Consider the following 21,151-nt stretch of genomic DNA (forward strand, 5'->3'; position numbering starts at 1 on the left):
GGTTTACATGTATATATTGTCACATATTTCATGTAGACATTTTATAATAGCAAAAGCTTGAATAGTGCAGCTATTGTGTTTGAATGTAAGAACATCAAAAGCAAAACCACAAGTTGCCCAGCTAGAAAAGAGTGCCATGTATGACGCTATATAGAACTCACTGGAACTTTGGTCCCATGGGAGATTATCTGCCAAAGGACATGATGCTCCTTGTCTCCCAAACAAATGATAATTGGCATTATGTCACACTGCCTTCTCTGGGTCTGGCTTTAAGATTTTATAGTTCATTATGCTTTTCTGACCTAGGGCCTTCTCTATTTTAAGTTGTCTGTAGATTTTAATTAAGTCCTCCATAGGGGGCTCATGAAATAGACATACTTTTAATTTATTGAATTTAATCTAGCCTTGGAGCCTTTTAGTGGGCCAAATGATTTTCATCAAGTCAATGAGAACTCCAGAATAAAGCAGACCATAAATAAGCTGATTTCTCCCTCTTCAGTTTCTCTATAATTCACACAAACTCCTATATGGGACAACAATATCCCTATTGTTTCCTGCGTATGGTATAAAAAGTTGAGATTATAATGAGAAAGCAGTTAAAATCTTAGCTACAAGCAAGCTCTGAGATCACCAAGCAATATTTAAATTGAGCACAACCTGGAGGCAGCAAAAAATTTCCTACCCCACTGAACATGCAGGTTAGCAAGTTTTTAGCAAGACTATTATGACCTGCTAGCTGCATACTGTCCACCATCCACATTGAAAAATTGGCTCTCTACTCTCTGAAAGCACATACCACAATACATGTGTTATTCTTTAAAGTTCAATACATTTATTTATTATTTTTGCCCTAATGTAAATAAAGATACATACAATGAGCCAGATATATTGAGAAGTTTTTACAGATACCAAGGCAAACATGTCAAATATATATTTTTTGCTTTTAATTGTTGCACTTGCATTTAAGCTACCTGCTGATTTGAATACTAGCATGGGTAAAATGCAGCCACTGAGATGTTGAATTGCAACTCGTAGTTATCACACAACACTGGCTACAGTGGCTAGCGTTGATAGAAGTTGCAACATACAGTAGAGTCTCACTTATCCAACACTCGCTTATCCAACGTTCTGGATTATCCAACGCATTTTTGTAGTCAATGTTTTCAATATATCGTGATATTTTGGTGCTAAATTCGTAAATACAGTAATTACTACATAGCATTACTGCGTATTGAACTACTTTTTCTGTCAAATTTGTTGTATAACATGATGTTTTGGTGCTTAATTTGTAAAATCATAACCTATTTTGATGTTTAATAGGCTTTTCCTTAATCTCTCCTTATTATCCAACATATTCGCTTATCCAACGTTCTGCTGGCCCGTTTACATTGGATAAGCGAGACTCTACTGTAATAATATCTAGGGGACCACAATTTGACTGACTACAAAAATAGCATCTACCTTTAAACTTTTTTAATGGTTTGTACTCACATGCTGGCAGGAGCATACAAGGCATAATGGAGAGAATAAAAAAATGACAGGAGTCACATGAGATTGGTGAGCAGATCTAGTAAGGGGCAGGGTTCCATAAGGTAAAGCTCTCTACAACTGGTTAATTCTACTATCTTTGGGAGTAGTGTTAAGGTAATCACACTTTCAAAAAAAAAAATCTAAACTTGTTCTTTTTCATTAGCATGCCACAATATTTTGTATTGGCACACTATAAAAATAACAAGGAAGAAAGCTAAAGATTGTTGATGAGCAGCTGGGAGTCAATTTTAACAACAACAACATAAATGAATGGTATGAAATAATTTACTGACTAGGAACAGCCAGCAGCAAAGGATTTAACAGGAACAGAAATTTAGCTGCCCTTATTAAGCTACAGATAAATTTGCTTAGTGAGTGAGTGTACTATATGCCTTGCAGCTATATAATTACAAGTTACCTAAGTTCTCAAGAAGCCAGAGTATCATCTGTCTTTATTCAGTTCACATTTCCAAGGTTTATTCTCCCAGTTTATGTTTATTTTTCCATTAGAGTTATAAAAAACTAGTTTGTTCATATAAAAAGGCCAAAGACTCTACAGGCATCCTATCAATAGTCTGAGCTTCATTGGATGCATTGTTAGCTATGTAATATTACCTAACATTTCAGGTATATAAATACTACACATAGTTGGAAGTGGGAATATAGACAGTGAGGTGTTCAAACTGCTGTTGCTAAGACAGTGTGTGACCGCAGTTCTTACGAGAAAGTGATATGCATGGCAACTAATGACTCGGTTTACTTAGAGAAAGAAATACTAATTCTCCAAAACACCAAAATGTATAATAAATTAAATATTAATTATATACTAATCATGCTGTAAAAGGTTTCCCTCACCCAACATTTTTGTGCAACAGTCTTGTTGATGAACACTATTTAAAGACCTGCCTACAACTTCTATCCACTTGGCTTTGCTATGACACTCCTACAAAAAAGAACTCCAATTTAATTTCCAGTAGCTTGCTTTTATTAGTCCATCTTTGGACATAGTACCTTGAAGCCATTAAGCAACCCATGTTGCAGTTCAGATGATTGACAGCCATGGGATGGACACAAAAAATTACAAAAGTGGATTGTTCCATGATGTCTCACATTAATCCTCTATTATACTGCTCTTCTATCTGATGAAAGATAAAAGATTAAATCTTCCAACCAGTAATGTGAATCTTTTGGATAAAACAGAAGCTAACAGGACCACTATCAATCATCTAATACAGTGTTTCACAATCTTTGGTCCTCCAGGTGTTTTGGATTTCAACTCCAAGAAATCTCAACCAGCTTACCAGCTCTTAGGAATTGTGGGCGCTGAAATCCAAAACACCTGGAGGACCAAAGGTTGGGAATCACTGATCTAATACCTGCTTGCAGAAGAGGTGCTTTGAAATAAGGAAAAGTAAAAGAACAATCACTATTACAACTCAGATTTGACTAAGAGGTTTCAATATATATTTCCATACAATTAATTCAAAATAACTGCATAAGTCTGAATTGAAACATTCTAGCACACATTTTTAATTCATATCCCTGTATGAGGAAGCCCCAATCCTCTGAGATACTTAGGAGAGGGCCTTCTTCCAGTCACACCATAAGTATGGTTGGTATGGAAACGAGAGTGGGCCTTTTTGGTGGATGCACCTAGGCTCTGAAACTCTCTTCCAAGAGAATCTACAATGGCTCCCTCCTTGTTATGCTTCCAGCATCAAGCTAAAACATTTTTATTCAGGAAGGTTTTTAAAACAGGTTTTTAAGAATAGGACAAGGGGTGCTACATGGGGTTAGGAATTGTTTTTAACAGTATCTTTACTAGTTTTAATGATTGTAATACTTAATTCTGTTTTAATATTTATATTTGTGGTCTTAAAATTGTATCATTTTCAGGGTTGTGAGCCAGTTTAGATCTCAGTCCTGACCTGGGAGTAAAGCAGAATAAATAACAACAACAACAACAATAATATCGTTTGCTGTGTCATACTATGTCTTTGTGTCAATAATAATAATAATAATAACAATTTCATATGTGATCAGAAGAGCACACAGTATCCCAAATGTGGTCATGCCCCTTATTCCTACTCTTTGGCTCTTGTTCTTTAATCAGCTGACTCTGCTTAAGGCAAGTCACAAGCCAATAAAGTGGATACTGGCATTGTTATGACAGCATCAAAGCTGAATAAACAAGGTCCCTATCCAAAGAAAAAACATGTGATGCAGCATACTACACAGTCAGTATCAATGACTGAACATGCTTACCTTCCTTTTCTCTTCATCAGAAGGTTCAAATTTGAAAATGGCTTTATTCTGAAAAAATAGTTTTTTAAAAAAGTGTCAGTATTTTTCACATTTAAGGATATACTTTTCATCTTCTCAGAATAGCTTTCATCTTACAGTATTGATGCAGTCAAGTAACCTATAATAAAAGCCTTTTGAATTTATGTTTTAGACAGTTTAGCTAGTAACTGAAAGAGAAACCAAAACAAACTTGTTTTGGGTTGTTGTATGTCTTTCGGGCTGTGTGGCCATGTTCCAGAAGTATTCTCTCCTGACGTTTCGCCCACATCTATGGCAGGCGTCCTCAGAGGCTGTGAGGCATGGATAAACCAGGCAAGGAAAGGAAAAAATGTATATCTGTGGAGAGTCCAGGGTGTGGCAGGAGTCCTTTGTCACTGGGAAGCCAGCATTAATGTTTCAGTTAATCACCCTAATTAGCATTGGAAAGGTTTTGTCTCTTGCCTGGGGGGCATCCTTTGTTCAGTCATTAGCCGTCCTTGGGGTTCCTCTGCCTTCAGAGTGTTGGTTCCCATCTGCTGTTTTGATTTGAGTTTTTTTTAATACTGGTAGCCAGATTTTGTTCATGTTCATGGTTTCCTCCTTTCTATTGAAGTTGTCCACATGCCTGTGGATTTCAATGGCTTCTCTGTGTAGTCTGACATGATAGTTGTTGGAGTGGTCCAGCATTTCTGTGTTCTCAAATAATATACTGTGTCCAGGCTGGTTCATCAAGTGCTCTGCTATGGCTGATTTCTCTGGTTAATGCTGGCTTCCCAGTGACAAAGCACTCTTGCCACACCCTGGACTCTCCACAGATATATATTTTTTTCCTTTCCTTGCCTACTTTATCCATGCCTCACAGCCTTTGAGGATGCCTGCCATAGATGTGGGCGAAACGTCAGGAGAGAATACTTCTGGAACATGGCCACGCAGCCCAAAAGACATACAACAACCCTGTGATCCCGGCCATGAAAGCCTTTGACAACAAACTTGTTTTGCATTTTTCTCACATAATTCTGCTTAAAATGGGGTACAAAACCTTCAAGCTTGATGAATGATCATGCTGATGGCAGGCAAAAGAAAATGGGATTCTTTAGATGGCTAACAGAGATAGAAGATAAAGTTAAAGCTGTGTATGTCATTACTGATGGAAAGTAACACTAACAAATGGGAAGTACTTTTGCCCTGGATGCGCCAATACACCTACAGAAAGCTAGAGTTCAAGTGTCACCTGTGGTAGGTCTCAAAACAGGGCATTCGAGGACTGCCTTAGATGTTTTGTATCGAAAGCATCCTCATTTCCCCATGAAACTGAAGTTCATGTAATTAATTTCCTTCCTACTGAAATCAGTGGGGTTACAATTTTAAAGAATAATCACTGCTGTGGTACTACAAGAGTCCTGTACCTTTCTTTCTAGTTGGAGCATGTTAGAGGACTTGAGAAATGACGGACAACCCATCACATGACTCCTCACACCATTGTTAGTTAACCTTCACCAATGCCAATTATATAATATCCTAACAACTACTCACTCAGATTTTAATACAGTGTAATCTTAAACATGTTTATTCAAAAAAAAATTCTTGAGCACATTCAGGATTAGTCCCTCATAGGAGTGCTCAGGATTACACTAACAAGAGAACTAACCTATTTCAGTTTATCACATACTAGTTAAGTTTGAGGACTTGCTATAACAGCTTTTGAAAAGAAATAAAGCAGTCCATTGAGAATAGGTCAATAGTTGGCTGCTGGCCATAGCAACTAAGTGGAAAACTTGAAGTAAGTGGATATGTCTACTAAAATATTCAGCAGTGAAAGTGTAACTGCGTCAGTAGTCTTGAAACATAATGCACGAGGAGTCTGACAATTTAATCTGGGTGCAAATGTATAAGACTCACATGACCTGTGCAGCCTGAATTCTGACCCCAACTACACAATGCTTTCAATACACCCATCAAGAAATAAATATTTCAACTAGAGTCCAAACAGTTTGCTTTAATCAGATATTTTAATTGTCTTCACAATATACTAGACAGCAATGTAGATCAGTGGAGCACTGTTGCTATCGCTCGCACTCTAGTAACTAAGCAACCACTCTGTGAGCCAGATGAAGCTTCAAACCTAACCCTGCTTAGAGCATTTGATCTCAAGGGGCACAGATATTTAATGGCACAATCCTCAGCTCAGAGAAACAGTTGTCTACTCCAGTTAAATGGGACATTTTGCTTTCAGATTTTCACAGTGCAATTAAGTGCTAAAAGATAGGAGAGGGGTGTTAGCTCTAACACGTTGGGGAGGTTGGAGATGTCAGATATTCATTATTAGTATAAACTATGGGTGCATCTGCACTGTAGAATTAATGCATTTTGACACCACTTTAACTGCCATGGCTCAATGCTGTGGAGTAATGGGAGTTGCAGTTCACCGAAGTCTTCAATCTTCTCTGCAAAAGAGCACTGGTGCCTCACTGAACTATAAATCTTATGATTCCAGTATCAAACCATGGCATTTAATGTAGTGTAAATGCACCCAAAAGGTGACAATTCTTACCTATACAGTAGCTTCAGGACTTTTATTAGGCCTAACCATAATGCCAATGCAGCATGAACATGCTTTCAAATGTTTCAGAATAATGCCTTGTCAGGATGATGGGTGAATTTCTGCTTCTTGTATACCGCACCCTCCCTTTGGGTATCACTTACACCAATGAAGGGTTCTTGAAAAGACAAATACAACCCAGCTCTGTAGAATATAATACAGGCCCTTTGGTTTAAGGGTGCTTCTGCACAGCAGAATTAATGCAGTTTGACATGGCTTTACCTGCTATGATTCAATGCTATGTAATCCTGGGTGCTGTATTTTGATAAGGCATCAGCACTTTCTGGCAAAAAAGGTCAAAGGCCCTGCAAAACTATAAGTCCCAGGATTCCACAGGTTTGAGTTTAAGTAGTGGTTCTCAACCTTTGGTCCCCGAGGTGTTTTGGACTTCAGCTCCAACAATACCTAACAGCTGGCGAACTGGCTGGGATTTCTGGGAGTTGAAGTCCAAAACAAATGGTGAACCAAAGTTTGGGAACTACCGAGCTAAAGTGATGTCAAATTGTATTAATTCTACAGTGTAGATGCACAACTCGACAGAGCTAGGTGTGTTTTTCCTAACCCCTCTCATTACTGACAGCTAGATTTCTATATGCTGGATAAGAGAGAGAGAAGACTAAAGTATTACACTGTAAAAGGAAAAAAAATCTTATTAATATAGGTGCACCTTACTGCAAGATCAAAATGCATTATGGATGAAAGCCAAAGAGAATGTAAAAGCTACCTCTTTAAATATAAATGAGAAAAACTGCAGGAAGGTAGTGATAAAGACGGAGGCATGACAAGTCAGATTGATCAGAAAAGAAAGAAATGCAGTTAACATTGCAAAAACCACACATTGCTTTATATAATGCAAAATTATTCTAAGAACTAAAAATAAAAATATACTTGGTGGGTACAGTAGGGAGCAGGCTGATTATTGACAAATATTTGGTAAAGGAGAACATTTGATTACAAGCACAAAGGAAGGGACACTGAAGGTGTTATCCTATACAAGCTTGAAAGAAAGTGCCACTGTGTACATGGTACATCCTGTCTGCATCTTCCATATGGTCAAACAGGAGATGCTGCCAGGAGAAATGTATTATATCATCATCATCATCTATATGCACATTTTCTCATGATTTCCTTCCAAATATGACAAATTGAAGATGTTGTGCAATAAGAATAGTACTAGAGTAGAATAATTAAATCAATCCAATTTATAGGAATGCTGACTTACCATTCAGATGAATCTACCACCAATTTGACCTCTAATATATGTTAATTGGATATATGCCCAGTTTTACTTGCAAGGAATGACACTCAAGGAAGCTAACAATAATGAAATGGTATTCAAAAATAAAGCTATACTAATTTGTTGTTAAATAAATGGTTGTAAAAAGAATCCAGGATCCCCTCTTAAACTGGGGCTGAGGAGATCTATGACCCTCCAGCTGGATTAAGTGCACTGGTGTCTATGAATGCTTATACAAAATAACCCAGTTGGTCTCAAAATTGTTACAGGATTCCTTTTTGTCAATAAATAAGTCAATATTCATGAAACTGTCTAAAAACATGATTTAGGTTTCAGAAATGGCCTGTCAACAGAAGAACTGTTGTAATTTGAAGCAATTATCCCTTTGTTTTGAAAAAGGAGCCCATCCCGAGTCCCAATCCTAAAATATTTCTCCCCCTCTTATTTTTAAAAAAGCATTTTAATTAAAGTTCGGACATAGAAAAACTGCAACAGGATTTTGGTAGATTCTGCAAAAACAAAGTGAAATCTAGCCACTTTAATTGTAAACTAATTAATTACTCCCAACATTACAGTCAGTGCACTGTAATACTTTGATTGCTGGACAAGGGGTGCATCTACATTGCAGGATTAATGCAGTCTGACATCACTTCAACTGCTTGGGCTCAAAACTATGGAATCCTAGGATATGTAGCTTGATGAGGCAATAATGCTCTTTGGCAGCAAAAGCTACAGACCTTGTAAGACTACAACTCCCATGATTCCAGAGCATTGAGCCATGGCAGTTAAAGTGGGATCAACCTGGATTAATTCCTGGGTGAAGAATGCATCCTAAAATTCTGGAGGCCAGGGTTTGAATCACCGCTCAGCCACAGAAGCCCATTGGGTGACCTTGACTTATCAAGTCTCAGAAGGTGGTAAAAAACCTCCTTTGAACCAACTGAACAAAAAAATCCTGTAATAGGTTCTAAGGTTGCCATAGGTCAGAAACGACTTGTTGTTGTGTGCCTTCAAAATATAAGTGAATTGCTGTGAGTTTTCCAGGCTGTATGGTCATGTTCCAGAAGCATTCTCTCTTGACATTTCGCCAGCATCTATGGCAGGCATCCTCAGAGGTTGTGAGGTCTGTTGAAAATTAGGCAAGAAGAGTTTATATATCTGTGGAATGTCCAGCGTGGGAGAAAGAAGTCTTGTCTGTTTGAGGCAAGTTTTAACGTAGACCTTGGTTAGCATTTAATGGCTTTGCAGCTTCAAGGACTGGCTGCCTGGGGGAATCCTTTGTTGGAAGGTGTTAGCTGGCTCTTGATTGTTTTCTATCTGGAATTCTCCTGTTTTCTGAGTGTTCTTTATGTACTGTCCTGATTTTATAGTTTTTTAAATATTGGTAGCAGGATTTTGTTCATTTTCATGGTTTTCTCCTTTCTGTTGAAAGTGTCCCCATGCTTGTGGATTTCCAGGGCTTCTCTGTGTAGTTTGACATCGTAGTTGTTACGAGTGGTCCAGCATTTCTGTGTTCTCAAATAATATGCTGCGTCCAGGTTGGTTCATCAGGTGCTCTGCTATGGCTGACAGTAAATCGCTTAGTTTTCAACACAGCTCACAACCTTTGAGGATGCCTGCCATAGATGTGGGTGAAACATCAGGAGAGAATGCTTCTGGAACATGGCCATGCAGCCCGAAAAACTCACAACAACCACGTGACTCCAGCCATGAAAGCCTTCAACAACACAACAAAATATTCTTTTATTAAACAATATGTTGCATGTCCCAATTCTTTTCAAATGAGCTTCATTGATAAGACACCGCCATGAAATGCATTTATTATCAGCATACTATATTAGTGCTGTGACTTGAAAGGACACAAAATGTATTTCTATAAAATATATTACATGTCCCATTTGTATTCAAATAGGCTCCACTGACAGAAAAGCAAATGACAATGAATGAATGACTTCAAGAAAAAAGTAGTCACTGTACAAGTGGCCTCAAGAGAAAAAAAAGTGTGTTCGGAAGATTCTCAGTTAACCGGCACCTATGGGGACTGGTAGAGAATGGATAAATATTGAGAATTAGTATTAAAAATAATTGCTTGAGAGCTATTATATTGAGGGGATACGCCAAGCATGGGCAAACTTGGGCCCTCCAGGTGTTTTGGACTTCAACTCGGCTGTTAGGAATTGTGGGAGTTGAAGTCCAAAACACCTGGAGGGCCCAAATTTGCCATGCCTGGGATACACTATACTGCTGTATTGAGGGGCGTTATACATAGTGAATTAGGGCGTTGCCCGTGAAGTAAGGAAGAAGGAAAGGCCCTTCTCATCCTCCTCTCCCGCCTACCTGCTCGTTGAAGCGGCTGAGGATGCCCTCGGCCTCGCCAGGCCCTTTGACAGCCGCCAGAGCCGCTTCCAAGGCCATCGCACCGCTTCGCCTCACAACGACCGACTGCCTTGACGGACTGACCCTGCTACCTTTCACCTCCAGTGACGTCACGGCTGGAGGAGAAACCTCGGCTGCGATTGGCTGGCGGGAAGCCCGGTGGGCGGAGCCACTCCCGCCGCTCTTCTCCGAGGCGTTCGGATGCTGTGAGGCGTGGCTGGGACTACATTTCCCAGCAGGCCTCGCGCCACTCCAGAAGCCGCGGCGCATTGTGGGCCTCCTTACAATGAAGAGCTGTGTCGCTTTCTAAACAAAGGGATGGATGGAGAGGGGGTGGTTGTTGTGGTTGTGCCTTGTGTTTCTGTTCATTCAGGGCAGGAATGGGCCCACTGTGAAGATTATCTAGGGCCTAAACACTTTACAGGCAAGCCCTGGTCAGTCATTGAGTGGGAGACCAGTAAGCAATATCAGTTCCTATATACAGGCTGTATTTCAAAGGATGGAACTGGCAGGCCTTATCTGAGTCTTCCTTCCCTAAAGAAACTCCATGAAATTTATGGGGTACCTTAATAATAATAATAAATAATAATAATAAAACTTTATTTATATACCGCCCTATCTCCCGGATGGGACTCAGGGCGGTTTCCAATCATAAAACAACACAAACATTACATAGCAACATAACACATTATTAAGCAAAGTAAAATAATACAATTATAGCAATAAATAACACTTACATGACCTGATCAAGGGGACGGGAACAATAAACCCAATATATTAAAATGTATCATTTTAGGCTAGAGAAATCTTGTGCAATATATTCAGGCCCAGAAATCGGCGGTATTCCTATGTAATTATTTAAAAACCTGCCGACACCACCAAGTCTTCAGTTCCTTACGAAAATTGGATAATGTAGGGGATTGCCTGATCTCTTTTGGCAGTGCATTCCAGATCCGGGGGGCCACTGCCGAGAAGGCTCGTTCCCTCATCTCCACCAGCCACACTTGAGACGGTAGTGGGAGCGCGAGAAGAGCCTCCCCGGATGATCTCAAGGTCCGCACTGGCTCATAGGAGGACTTGGGCCCTCTGGGTGTTTGGGACTTCAACTCCCACAATTCCTAACAGCCTCAGGCCCCTTCCTTTCCCCCCTCAGCTGCTTAAGCAAGAACAGACCACAGAACAACAGACTGGTTCAAGATTGGGAAAGGAGTACAGCAGGGCTGCATACTCTCACCCTACGTATTCAACTTGTATGCAGAACACATCATGCGACATGCGGGGCTTGATGAATCTAAGGCCGGAGTTAAAATTACTGGAAGAAACATGAACGACTTTAGATATGCAGATGATACCACTTTGATGGCTGAAAACGAGGAGGAGCTGAAGAGCCTTATCACCAAGGTGAAAGAAGAAAGTGCAGAAGCTGGGTTGCAGTTAAATGTCAAGAAAACCAAGATTATGGCAACCAGAATGATTGATAGCTGGCAAATAGAGGGAGAAAACATGGAGGCAGTGACAGACTTTGTATTTCTAGGCGCAAAAATTACTGCAGATGCAGACTGCACCCTAGACTCTGTAGCCCCACTCTCTTTTTTAAGTTCTCCTTTTTATTTCTTTAACTCTATAAATTAGTTTTGCATATATACGGGACTTCAGAGTAACTAACTTCACCATACATATATAGTGTTCCCTCACTACTTCGCGGTTCACTTTTCGCAAATTCGCTGTTTCGTGGTTTTTCAATAAACTCTAAAATACTATTATAAATTATAAAAAATTACAATTTACAGCCTAAGGAAGGGAGGAAGGAGAAGCCAAAGGGAGAGAAAATGTGCCCAAGTGGCAACAGGAGGAGAAGGAGGCGATTTATCAACACACAATTGGTTGATAAAGACTTAAAATAGTGTATAACTACTAAAATCATGTATAAATATTAAAATAAATATAGTGACCCTATTTCGCGGATTTTCAGTTATTGCAGGTGGTCCTGGAACTTAACCTCAGCGATAAGTGAGGGAACACTAACTGCATCTTTCAAAAATGCAGGCATATGGGACAGTTGGTGCTTTCAGCATACTACAGTAAACCTAAAAGTTTGCTTTCCAGATTACTGCAGGCTGAAGTTTTTGTGACTCTCTGCTTTAAAGAAAGCCCTACACTAACACAAGCTCGCAAAAAAGGACTTGCTCATTCAGGAATAAACTTCCATTGCTACTGAAAGATGCTTGTTTCAGTTGAAAAGCTTTTTATAAATTCCTTTCTGATGTTTGTTTGCTTAACTGAACACACCTGGAGGTCACAATGCTGTCAATTACCAGAGAAGTAAGTATTGAACCAGGTTTCCAGAAAGACTAAGTGCTTAACTTACAAATCTAGCATTGAAAGCTAAACAAAACTTAAGGGAAGAGTGAGTTTGAAATATACTAAAGCTTTTCTTCCTCTTGAAAAGTTGTAAATGCTAGAAAAGACCCTAACTTCCTCAAAAGAATGGGTCTGTATGGGATGCAGCCTGATCCTAAGTATGTTTTCTTCATAACAGAGTACAGAGAACTCTCATGATTTCCAAAATTGTCTTATCAACAGAAGAGAATCCCCCAACAAACATGGCAATTGATGTTTGGTGAGTATGAGCAGTTATAGACAAAAAAAAGTAACATTTTAAAAGTTTTTAGTTAGTTCAGTCATCCTTTATTGTGCGAATGCATTACTGAGTTGTCTTGGACACTGGTCCTCAGTGGCTGCTTGATTTCTTCTAAGAGCCCTTCCAGACAGGCCCTATATCCCAGGATATGATCCCAGGCTTTCTGTTTTAAACTAGATTATATGAGTTTGCACTGCCAGATAATCTGGGATAAACAGAAAACCTAAGACTCATTGATTTGTCTTTCTAGCAGTCTATGGGATCCTTACAGCTCTCCTCCAGTACCAGATTTCAAAGGAGCTTATTTTCTTCTTATCAGCTTTTTTTTAACTGTCCAGTATTCTCAACAATGCAAAAAAAGTGAAATACAATAACATGGACAGTCCTAACTTTAATATTTGATGAGAAATCTAGTTTTTTCATAGTTATCCTTCAAAGTCTTCTGATTGCTTGACTGCAGTCTCCATTCTGATTAATTCGAACAAAGGTTGGAAAAATCTTGGAACTATTTCAAAGTTTTCACTGTCTAATTTTAAAGCAATGTAAAACATCTGTGGTCATTATTTTTCTTTGTATAATGTTCAGCTGTAAATCTTCATTTGCACTTTTGTTCTTGACTTCATCCAGTAACTGTCCCAAGTTTTTGCTATTTTCTGCTGGTAGTGTGGTGTCCTCTACATATCTTAAATTGTTGATGGTCGTTTCTCCAGTTTTCATTAGCTTTTATAATAGCTAGGAATTATGGGTGATTGCATTTTGTCCACTTGTTGCCTGCAGTAACTGAAGAACCTCAAGCCCATTCAGAATAGGCAATGCTAGGATAAATGAGCCAAGGGTTTGATTCAAATCAAGACATCTTCATAGGTTTATGTGTATGTTAAAAACTGGCACTTTTTTCTATGATTTTTTGGGATTTGCAGGAAACAAAAGCTTAGAAAAACCTGATCTTAAGATATCTCAGTAAAGTTAAGGAACCCATCTCTCTGCAAGTGCCTTCTTGTGGGTTCCCATCGAGGCGTGACATCTAAAGTACGACTCCCAAAAACATGTGGCAACCTGGAAAGCAAACTGTGTGTTCAGTAACAACACACAGCAACCTCAAGGCAACTTCTCCACATCTCTCTCCCTCTCCACCTGCAAATGTGGGTATCATGCGGCCCTCCAGATGTTAAGACTGTAGTACTAACATTTCTCATATTGACTGTGCTGCCCTGGTCTGATGGGAACTATAACAACATCTAGAAGGCCTTTTCTTGAATTAACCTTTCTGAAGATCCAGACTTGATTTCAGGAGATTCTTCCTGTCAGAGCAATACCCATTCTACACTTTTCTGAAGTTTCCCTGACATCTTTTGATGACTGGACACAGAACTATAGGAGAGAGGGCAAAATACTTTCTTGCTGTTAATTCTAGTATCCTAATTGTGGGCATACCTTTATTACTAAAGCAGCACCTACCGGTAGGTCTCTGTACAAACTTATCAAACTAAACTTTGTATCAGCAAACATTTTTAGAAACTATGCAGGGAAACTTGTTAGCCTGGCCTAGACTTGTCTGGTTTTTCCCCACAACACCCTAGATATATATATATATAACAATACATTGACTGCACACAACTCAACATTTTAAAATGAATTAAACTAAGGTTGCTTTCATGTTTTTTTATTTACGTGTGAAAATCCATATATCTTGGGTAACTGTACAAATCATACATTTCCATTTCAACCATAAACACGGTTTTCACCACTGTTGAGTGCTATCAAATATTTTTTATTATTTACAAAACCATTATTAAAACTCCTGATGTCATATTTCCTTGTAATTATATCTTACCCATAGGGTAATATGTCCACCATAATTGCTTGGTGTTTTTCCCCCTTTATCATACAGAGGCAAAAACAAAACACTTCTATGTTAATAGTTTTCTACAAAAAATCATGAAGAACTATGAATATGACCAAAAATACCAATGAAAAAAAGTCTTCCCCAAAATACATTTAATTTCCTCCCATACATACATAACACAGAATAGGTCCAAAGGCACAACTCTTAAAATCTTGTATAAGTGTATGGAATTATCCTGGGAAAACAACCAGGAAAGAAGTTGCTCAAACCATGTTACAGGTAACAAAATATTTTGTTTTTTAGACTTGCCACTCACACATACTGGCTTAGTTTAACAAGATTAGCATGTGGTTCTGAGTGATCATTAGTTTGGGTGGTTCCCACTTGCCATGTCCAAATCCAAAAAGTAGGCCTAATTAGAGCTTGCAAAGCCCTCATCTGCACACTGGACTGCTTTTGTACCAAACGCCACTTCCTTCTGTGATCACAGTATTTAGCCTGGGATCAGAGTTAATATTAGGCAACGGATCCAAAATAGGAGGAGGATATCCCTTTATCCTGCCCTCCTAAATGTCTAGTTTGTTCCATTCTCTGGGACGACAGGACTAAACTGTTTCTGGCTGCTGTGAAAGACAGAATCCAATTACTATTGTTGAAGATTCAAATATCAGCCAAGTTAGCTTCTGGAATGGGTGGGCTTGCAATCTGTCTTTCACCTTAGGTAGCAAAATGTTTTCTGCCACCTTAGAGGGGATGCTCATTCCAAAGGGCTCTTCTATTCTTCCCTGTGGATCATGTCCAGAAAAGTGCAGGATACTCCACAGTAGAGAAGCACACAAAAAAGGGGACAGAACCACTCTACCTTAAAGAATTATTATATACTCTTGTATAAATTGGCCTCATGTATAAGTTAAAAGCAGGGTGGGGGCCAAATTTATGGATTTTGATATGATCCTTGTTGTAAGCCATCCCGAGTCCTTTTGGGGAGGGGATGGGATATAAATAAAGATTATTATTATTATTGTCATTCCACAGAGAGGGGAAAGCACCACTGCCCACCCTTTCTTTACCCAGGCATTCAGAAAGGCCAGAAGTTGTGCTACAGCAGGAAAAGCAGAGATCAGTGCTTCTCTTATGTTCTTCTGGGATGGACCTAAGCTCCCTTTGCTATTCTCCTCAGAGAAGAGGATGATTCCTTTTTAGATAGGTTAGGATACAGTACTCACAGTGACCTATGGATAAGTTGCCCCAGGTGTTTGCGGTTGATATTGTGACTAAAATTTCTACACTTATACATGAGGATATGAGGAAGAGGGAATTTTGGCAGGGTCGAGCTTGTCATACCATTTCATCAGCTGAAAAGTCCTGCCTTTACAAATATCAAAGCTACAAGAACCCAGTCCTCTTTTTCATGTGGTTACTCTACTCCAGGAGAAAGCAGATATGACTGACTGATATGGTAGACCAAAGGCAATGCAGCTGTCCACTGGGATATGGTACACTATGGAATTCATTCACATACAGTGTGATGCCCTACATGAGTGTGGCAAGTGGGATTGCATTTGCTATCAGTTGTCAGAACCCATTACATTTAGCAACTATAGAGTTGTACAAATACTGTACTGGTAACATAGCACAAAATACAGCCAACATAAGGCAGTGTACCATTCAATGCTACATGTTGCCTTGTTGTCAAAGGAACACTAATCAGTCAATACAAAGGTGCATTGCAAATACAAGGTTACATGTAAACTGAAGCTTTTATGAACACTTTTACATGCCATTTCAAGAAGGAAAATGGGAAATGAGAAAAATGAGGGTAACAAGGTAGAGGAATTATAGGGATAGTCAGAAAAGGGAATAATGAAGAGATTAAAATTCAGTGCCAAGATAGCAAAATCCTGTGATTTGAGGCCCTTTCCAAATTTAAGATATATGCATATACAGTATTGTAATGTACAGAATCTGTTCTGATAACTAAAACGTTTTGCAGTGAGATTTTGGGGCTTTTGTGTGTTCACTTATTTTTGTTAAATTATGGATATTGACCTGGGCTTGGAGACGCTTGCTTGCCTATTGGAAATAGAGCAGGTTGGGAGACCATACTGGGTCTACTGTTGTGACTGATAACATTTGGTGGCCACTGTATCATGCAAGAGGATGCTGATGTACCCTCAGGTATTGCAGAACTCTGTTGGTCTATGGGCAAAATATCTTATTTTTTGTTTTATTGCTATGCATCTTCCCATCATTTCCAACTTATGGCAACCATACGGTGACCCTATCATGAGGTTTTCTTGGCATTATTTGTCCAGAGGAGGTATATTTTTGCCTTCTTCAGAGGCCAAGAGAACGTGACTTGCCCAGCGTCACCCAGTGAGTTTCCAGGGCCAAGTGGGGATTCAACCCCAGAGTTGTAGCCCAGCACTCAAATCACTGCATTATGCTTCCTTTCTGGAAACGAGAAGACCAAAAGCTTACTTTTTTTAGTGATATCATTTCCACTGATTTTCAGTAATGCAGGTTTGCTGAATCTACCACCATGAAGTTGTTTGGGTGGCAAAAGCAACGAGACATAGCAGATGCTGCAAAAATTGTCATGTTGGTTGTGTGTTGTTCATCTGTTTCATAGAAACATTACTTGTGGACCAAAATGTGGCCAGAGCCAAATAGCTGTAAGTTTAAGGAGTGTTTGAAAGCACAGCTGGTTTGGGTATTGGATTAACAATACCGGAGACCAGGGTATGAATCTCTGTTTAGTCATAGAAACCTTCTGAGTGACTTTGGGCAACTCACACTTTCTAAGCCTTAGATGAAGACAATAGCAAATCTCCCCTGAATAAATTCTCCAAAATAAAATCTTAGGATAGCGTTATAAGTCAGAGGTGACTTGAAGGTACATTACAACAACAGGCATAAGTAACCTGCTACATTTTTTTCTTCATCTGGTCTTTCCTCTACACCCCACATATTTTTTGTCTAAGGGAAATTACTTTAGCCTTAGTGCTCCATTGAAAGATAAATAATTCCCACCCACTTATTATACATCATAAAACCCCATCCATATATTTTAGAGGAAATTCCTAGTAAGTCAATTGAAACACAGTCACATCTACTTGCAACCATAGTAAATAGCTGGAATTAAATTATTACTGGGGGTTTCCCAGCACGCATTTCTTGCAACAGTGCTTTGGATGCTTTCACAAAGGGGACTTTTCATATTGACCATTAGAAGGCAGCTATTCCATCTTTTTCTCCTTGCCAGATTTTCCATATTGAAAAGAAAAGAGAAGTAGTGGTGGCGAAACAAGGGAGAGTAATTAATCAAGGCTGTTATCTGAAGCCCAGTAAAAATCAGTGAATGAAGAAGGATGATGACATGAGAAAAGCCTCATTTGGGGGTTCCACCTGGTAGTTACTGACAAAGATGGTATTCAGTGTATGGGAGTCTTGATCCCTGGCTGATCACAGAAAATCTGCTATCCTTAAAGACCTGAAAACCTCTTTCAAAATGGATTGGAAATGGCTGGATTGTACAGATGCCAGTCCCTCTCATCCTGTGCTGATCTCTCACATCCATTTCAAGCACTCCAACTGTACACATTTGGCTGGGAGTGTCCTGATTAATCTTCTCACATCCTACTTTTTCATCTGCTTTTTAAATGTCCCAGTTTCTCTCTTCTCCTGCCACTTTCTCCCTTTGTCTTTTGCTTGTATTCATTGGCACAAACTCAGTTCAAAGTGCAGATAGTTTGCACTCAGTTAACTCAGTGGAGGGAGAGGAGGCAGCAGAATGTTAACCACCACATGGGGAGATAGGGCAGGATATAAATAAAGTTTTATTATTATAATGTTTCCTTTCCATGTAGACCCCGGCAAAAGCAAATGTCTCAATTCTTTCCCTGTTTGTTCTTCATTAATACATTTCCCTATCTTGACAATACTCTGATGTTGCTTAGCCAGATATTTCCTGGTTTTCATCTGTAAAATGTTGGAGGGTATATATGTGTGTGGTGTTATTAGATTGTGACAATTTATTGTGTCTCAAAATGGGTAAATGGGAACATGGGATGTACATGAGCGAATATACTTTTTAATAGAGAGGGGGTGAAGATAATTTTCTTGTCCCTTATATTTCTGTGCTTCTCTATGGAATATGGGTTTCTATGGTGCATGTACATCATTACATTCTACATCAGAGCTCAGAAATAAAATAAATTGAAGTTCAAAAAGTAACTTTTTCAAGTTCTGTTCTACATTGCAACTGTCATGTTTACGGAGGGACAAATTTGTTAAGTTATGGAAACATTCAATAGTTAGACGGAAACCAATGCAGGCCAGTTTCGTCTGGAGAAAGCACAACAATAAAAGGCACGCCTTGGCCTACATTGTGCTTCATAGCAGCAGTAAACCTTGCTTGGCTGGAGGAATCATTGTGCTAATTTGTACTGCAAGGTTCACTTTCTTAACCTGTATCCAGGCTTCTTTCCATCTTCATGGCCATTAACAATGTCCAGGTAAGACTTCCAATTACTTTAGGCATAGAAGTATTTTTCTTCTTCTATCTTTATTAAATATATGTGGTTGATACTATTACCAGTCATTCTCATTTTGCCCACCCAGTAGTGGCCTCTCCATTGATGTAGGCAAAGCCAGGAAAGTGTTGCATGTGCTCATATTCAGAGTTTCTACGTGTGGTCAATGGTGTGTACATGTCACTGGAGTTTCCGAATCTTGTAGAGTGCATGGTTGGGCTTGTGTAGCAAGCATTCGCTGAGGAAACCTCTGTCCAGCGAGGAGTTACTGGGGTTGGATGCAATCTTGGTGTACTGCTCATCAAGCAGGGCTCCATCCGTGAAGAAGGGCTGTTGAATGGGTACTAAGGACAGGAAACAACACCATAAACATTGTTAGTCACATATATATATGTTAAGGAAGAATGTGTTAGCTGGCTTTCTGTTGCAAAATGTGACATAGACTGTTCTAGTGTTAATGGATTTGTAGCTGCCTAATAGCTCAGACCTCAAGGAATAGTCATCAATTGCTCCTCATTATCCTAAAGAAATGGGACAAGTATCACAAATTTTTCTCATAAACATAAATTTTGCTCAACATCTTTATTAAAGACTTGAATGATACCACAATAGAGGGCGTGCATATCTCATTTAGAAGGGGCTGCTCATACCTTAGAAGAGAGAGAGAGGATTCAAATAGCCTCAACAGACTGAAAAACAAAGGCATTTCAGCAAATAAAAATAAAGTCCTCTATTATGCAGGAAAGATCAGATGCACAGTGTATCTGGAAAAGATCTAGAAGTTTTAGTATACCACAAACTGCCCATGGGTTAACAGCACCATGCAGCAGTAAAAAAAAGCTAATATAATTCTATGTTATATCAACAGGATTACAATATCCACATTAAAGGAAGTGTCTTTCTACTTTGATGTATCTTTCCCACTTTTTTTTCTAGGCACCACAACTTGAGGATATTGTCAAATGGAACATGTCCAGAAGGAGACAATTAAGGCAAGGTATCAAAAAGAATTGGGAAACTAAGTTCTGCGAGGAATGGTTCAGGGAGGTAGCTAGGTTTAACCTAGAGAAGCGAGAATATGATAGCCATCTTCAAAAATTTGAAAAGTATAAGATGGGTCAAACTTGTTTTCTGTTGGGTTGCTGTGAGTTTCCCGGGCTGTACGGCCATGTTTCAGAAGCCTGACGTTTCACTCACATCTATGGGGGGCATCCTCAGAGGTTGTGCGGTCTGTTGGAAACTAGGCAAGTAGGGTTTATATATCTGTGGAATGTTCGGGATGGGAGAAGTAACTTGTCTGGGTGAAACGTCAGGAGAGAGTACTTCTGCAACATGACCATACAGTCCGGAAAACTCACAGCAACCCAGTGATTCTGGCCATGAAAACCTTCAACAACACATTGTTTTCTGTTCTTCCAGGAAGCAGTATCCAAACCAACACATTCAAATTACAAGAAAGAAGATTCTGTCCAAACTCCTGATGTTAAGAGGTGTTCAACAGTGGAATAGATGACCTCAGAAGGTGGTGGATCCCAAATTGTTAATTTTTTAAAATAAAAACAAAGTTGTCCTTTGTCAGGGATGCAGTAGGTTGGATTTGATCCAAACAATTAGATATTCGATATTACACTTTCTGCAAATATATGAATTCCATTTAGCAATCATGACTAATTGTTATTGATAAGTCTTCCCGCAACATTTGCCACGTGAAGGTACTTTCTAACATTGCCTAAATGTGGGGCTGGCCCTGCTATATAGACTAGACATGGATCCCCTTCTTTTCTTCTCATGGGTAGCACCAATTGGCACATTGGAGAACAGACTTCCTAAAGCACAGCAGCAGAGTGCCAACTTTCCATTTTTCATTAAGATTTGAATGCAAGCATGTCTGACCAGAAAGGAAGGGCTAATAAATGACTGGAAAAACAAGGGACAGGGATACAGTGTGTTGCTTCTCTGTGTGGCCAAATACCCCTAGATGCAGCTGTGTTTATGAATGTGTCATGAATATAAAAAAGAATAATTGCTCCAAAATAATACAGACCCCCAAATATCTAGTATTTTTACAATAAAATCTGTGATGGCTGAATCCCCAGCATGGAAA

The 21,151-nt window shown here is 39.2% G+C and overlaps 2 protein-coding genes and 1 long non-coding RNA gene across 8 annotated transcripts in view; 1 reads left to right on the top strand and 2 right to left on the bottom strand.

Annotated features, from left to right (window-relative positions):
* Nucleotides 1-10,143, bottom strand: part of ric8b (RIC8 guanine nucleotide exchange factor B) — a 35,492-nt gene extending 25,349 nt beyond the window's left edge. The window contains exons 1-2 of the mRNA XM_003220890.4: nucleotides 9,987-10,143; nucleotides 3,796-3,843 (exon numbers count right to left, since the gene is read on the bottom strand). Coding sequence (XP_003220938.2) covers nucleotides 3,796-3,843; nucleotides 9,987-10,064 — 126 coding nt within the window. The 5' untranslated portion in view covers nucleotides 10,065-10,143. The remainder of the gene's footprint in view (nucleotides 1-3,795; nucleotides 3,844-9,986) is intronic.
* Nucleotides 10,144-10,320: 177 nt separating this feature from the next.
* LOC134299639 (uncharacterized) lies at nucleotides 10,321-20,625 on the top strand. Of its 2 annotated transcripts, XR_010006874.1 has the most exons (4): nucleotides 10,321-12,645; nucleotides 13,587-13,808; nucleotides 19,984-20,044; nucleotides 20,467-20,625. It is a non-coding gene; the product is annotated as an uncharacterized LOC134299639 (long non-coding RNA). The 2 variants fall into 2 exon arrangements; XR_010006873.1 differs by lacking the exon at nucleotides 13,587-13,808.
* The window catches only part of rfx4 (regulatory factor X4), an 85,879-nt gene continuing 79,041 nt past the window's right edge, over nucleotides 14,314-21,151 (bottom strand). For all 5 annotated transcript variants that reach the window (XM_062983037.1, XM_062983035.1, XM_062983034.1 and 2 more), the window contains one exon: nucleotides 14,314-19,391. In XM_062983037.1, the coding sequence (XP_062839107.1) occupies nucleotides 19,119-19,391 (273 nt within the window). In that variant the 3' untranslated portion in view covers nucleotides 14,314-19,118. The remainder of the gene's footprint in view (nucleotides 19,392-21,151) is intronic.

This window comes from Anolis carolinensis, chromosome 5, assembly GCF_035594765.1.
Source record: "Anolis carolinensis isolate JA03-04 chromosome 5, rAnoCar3.1.pri, whole genome shotgun sequence".
NCBI classification, from domain to species: Eukaryota; Metazoa; Chordata; class Lepidosauria; order Squamata; family Dactyloidae; genus Anolis; species Anolis carolinensis.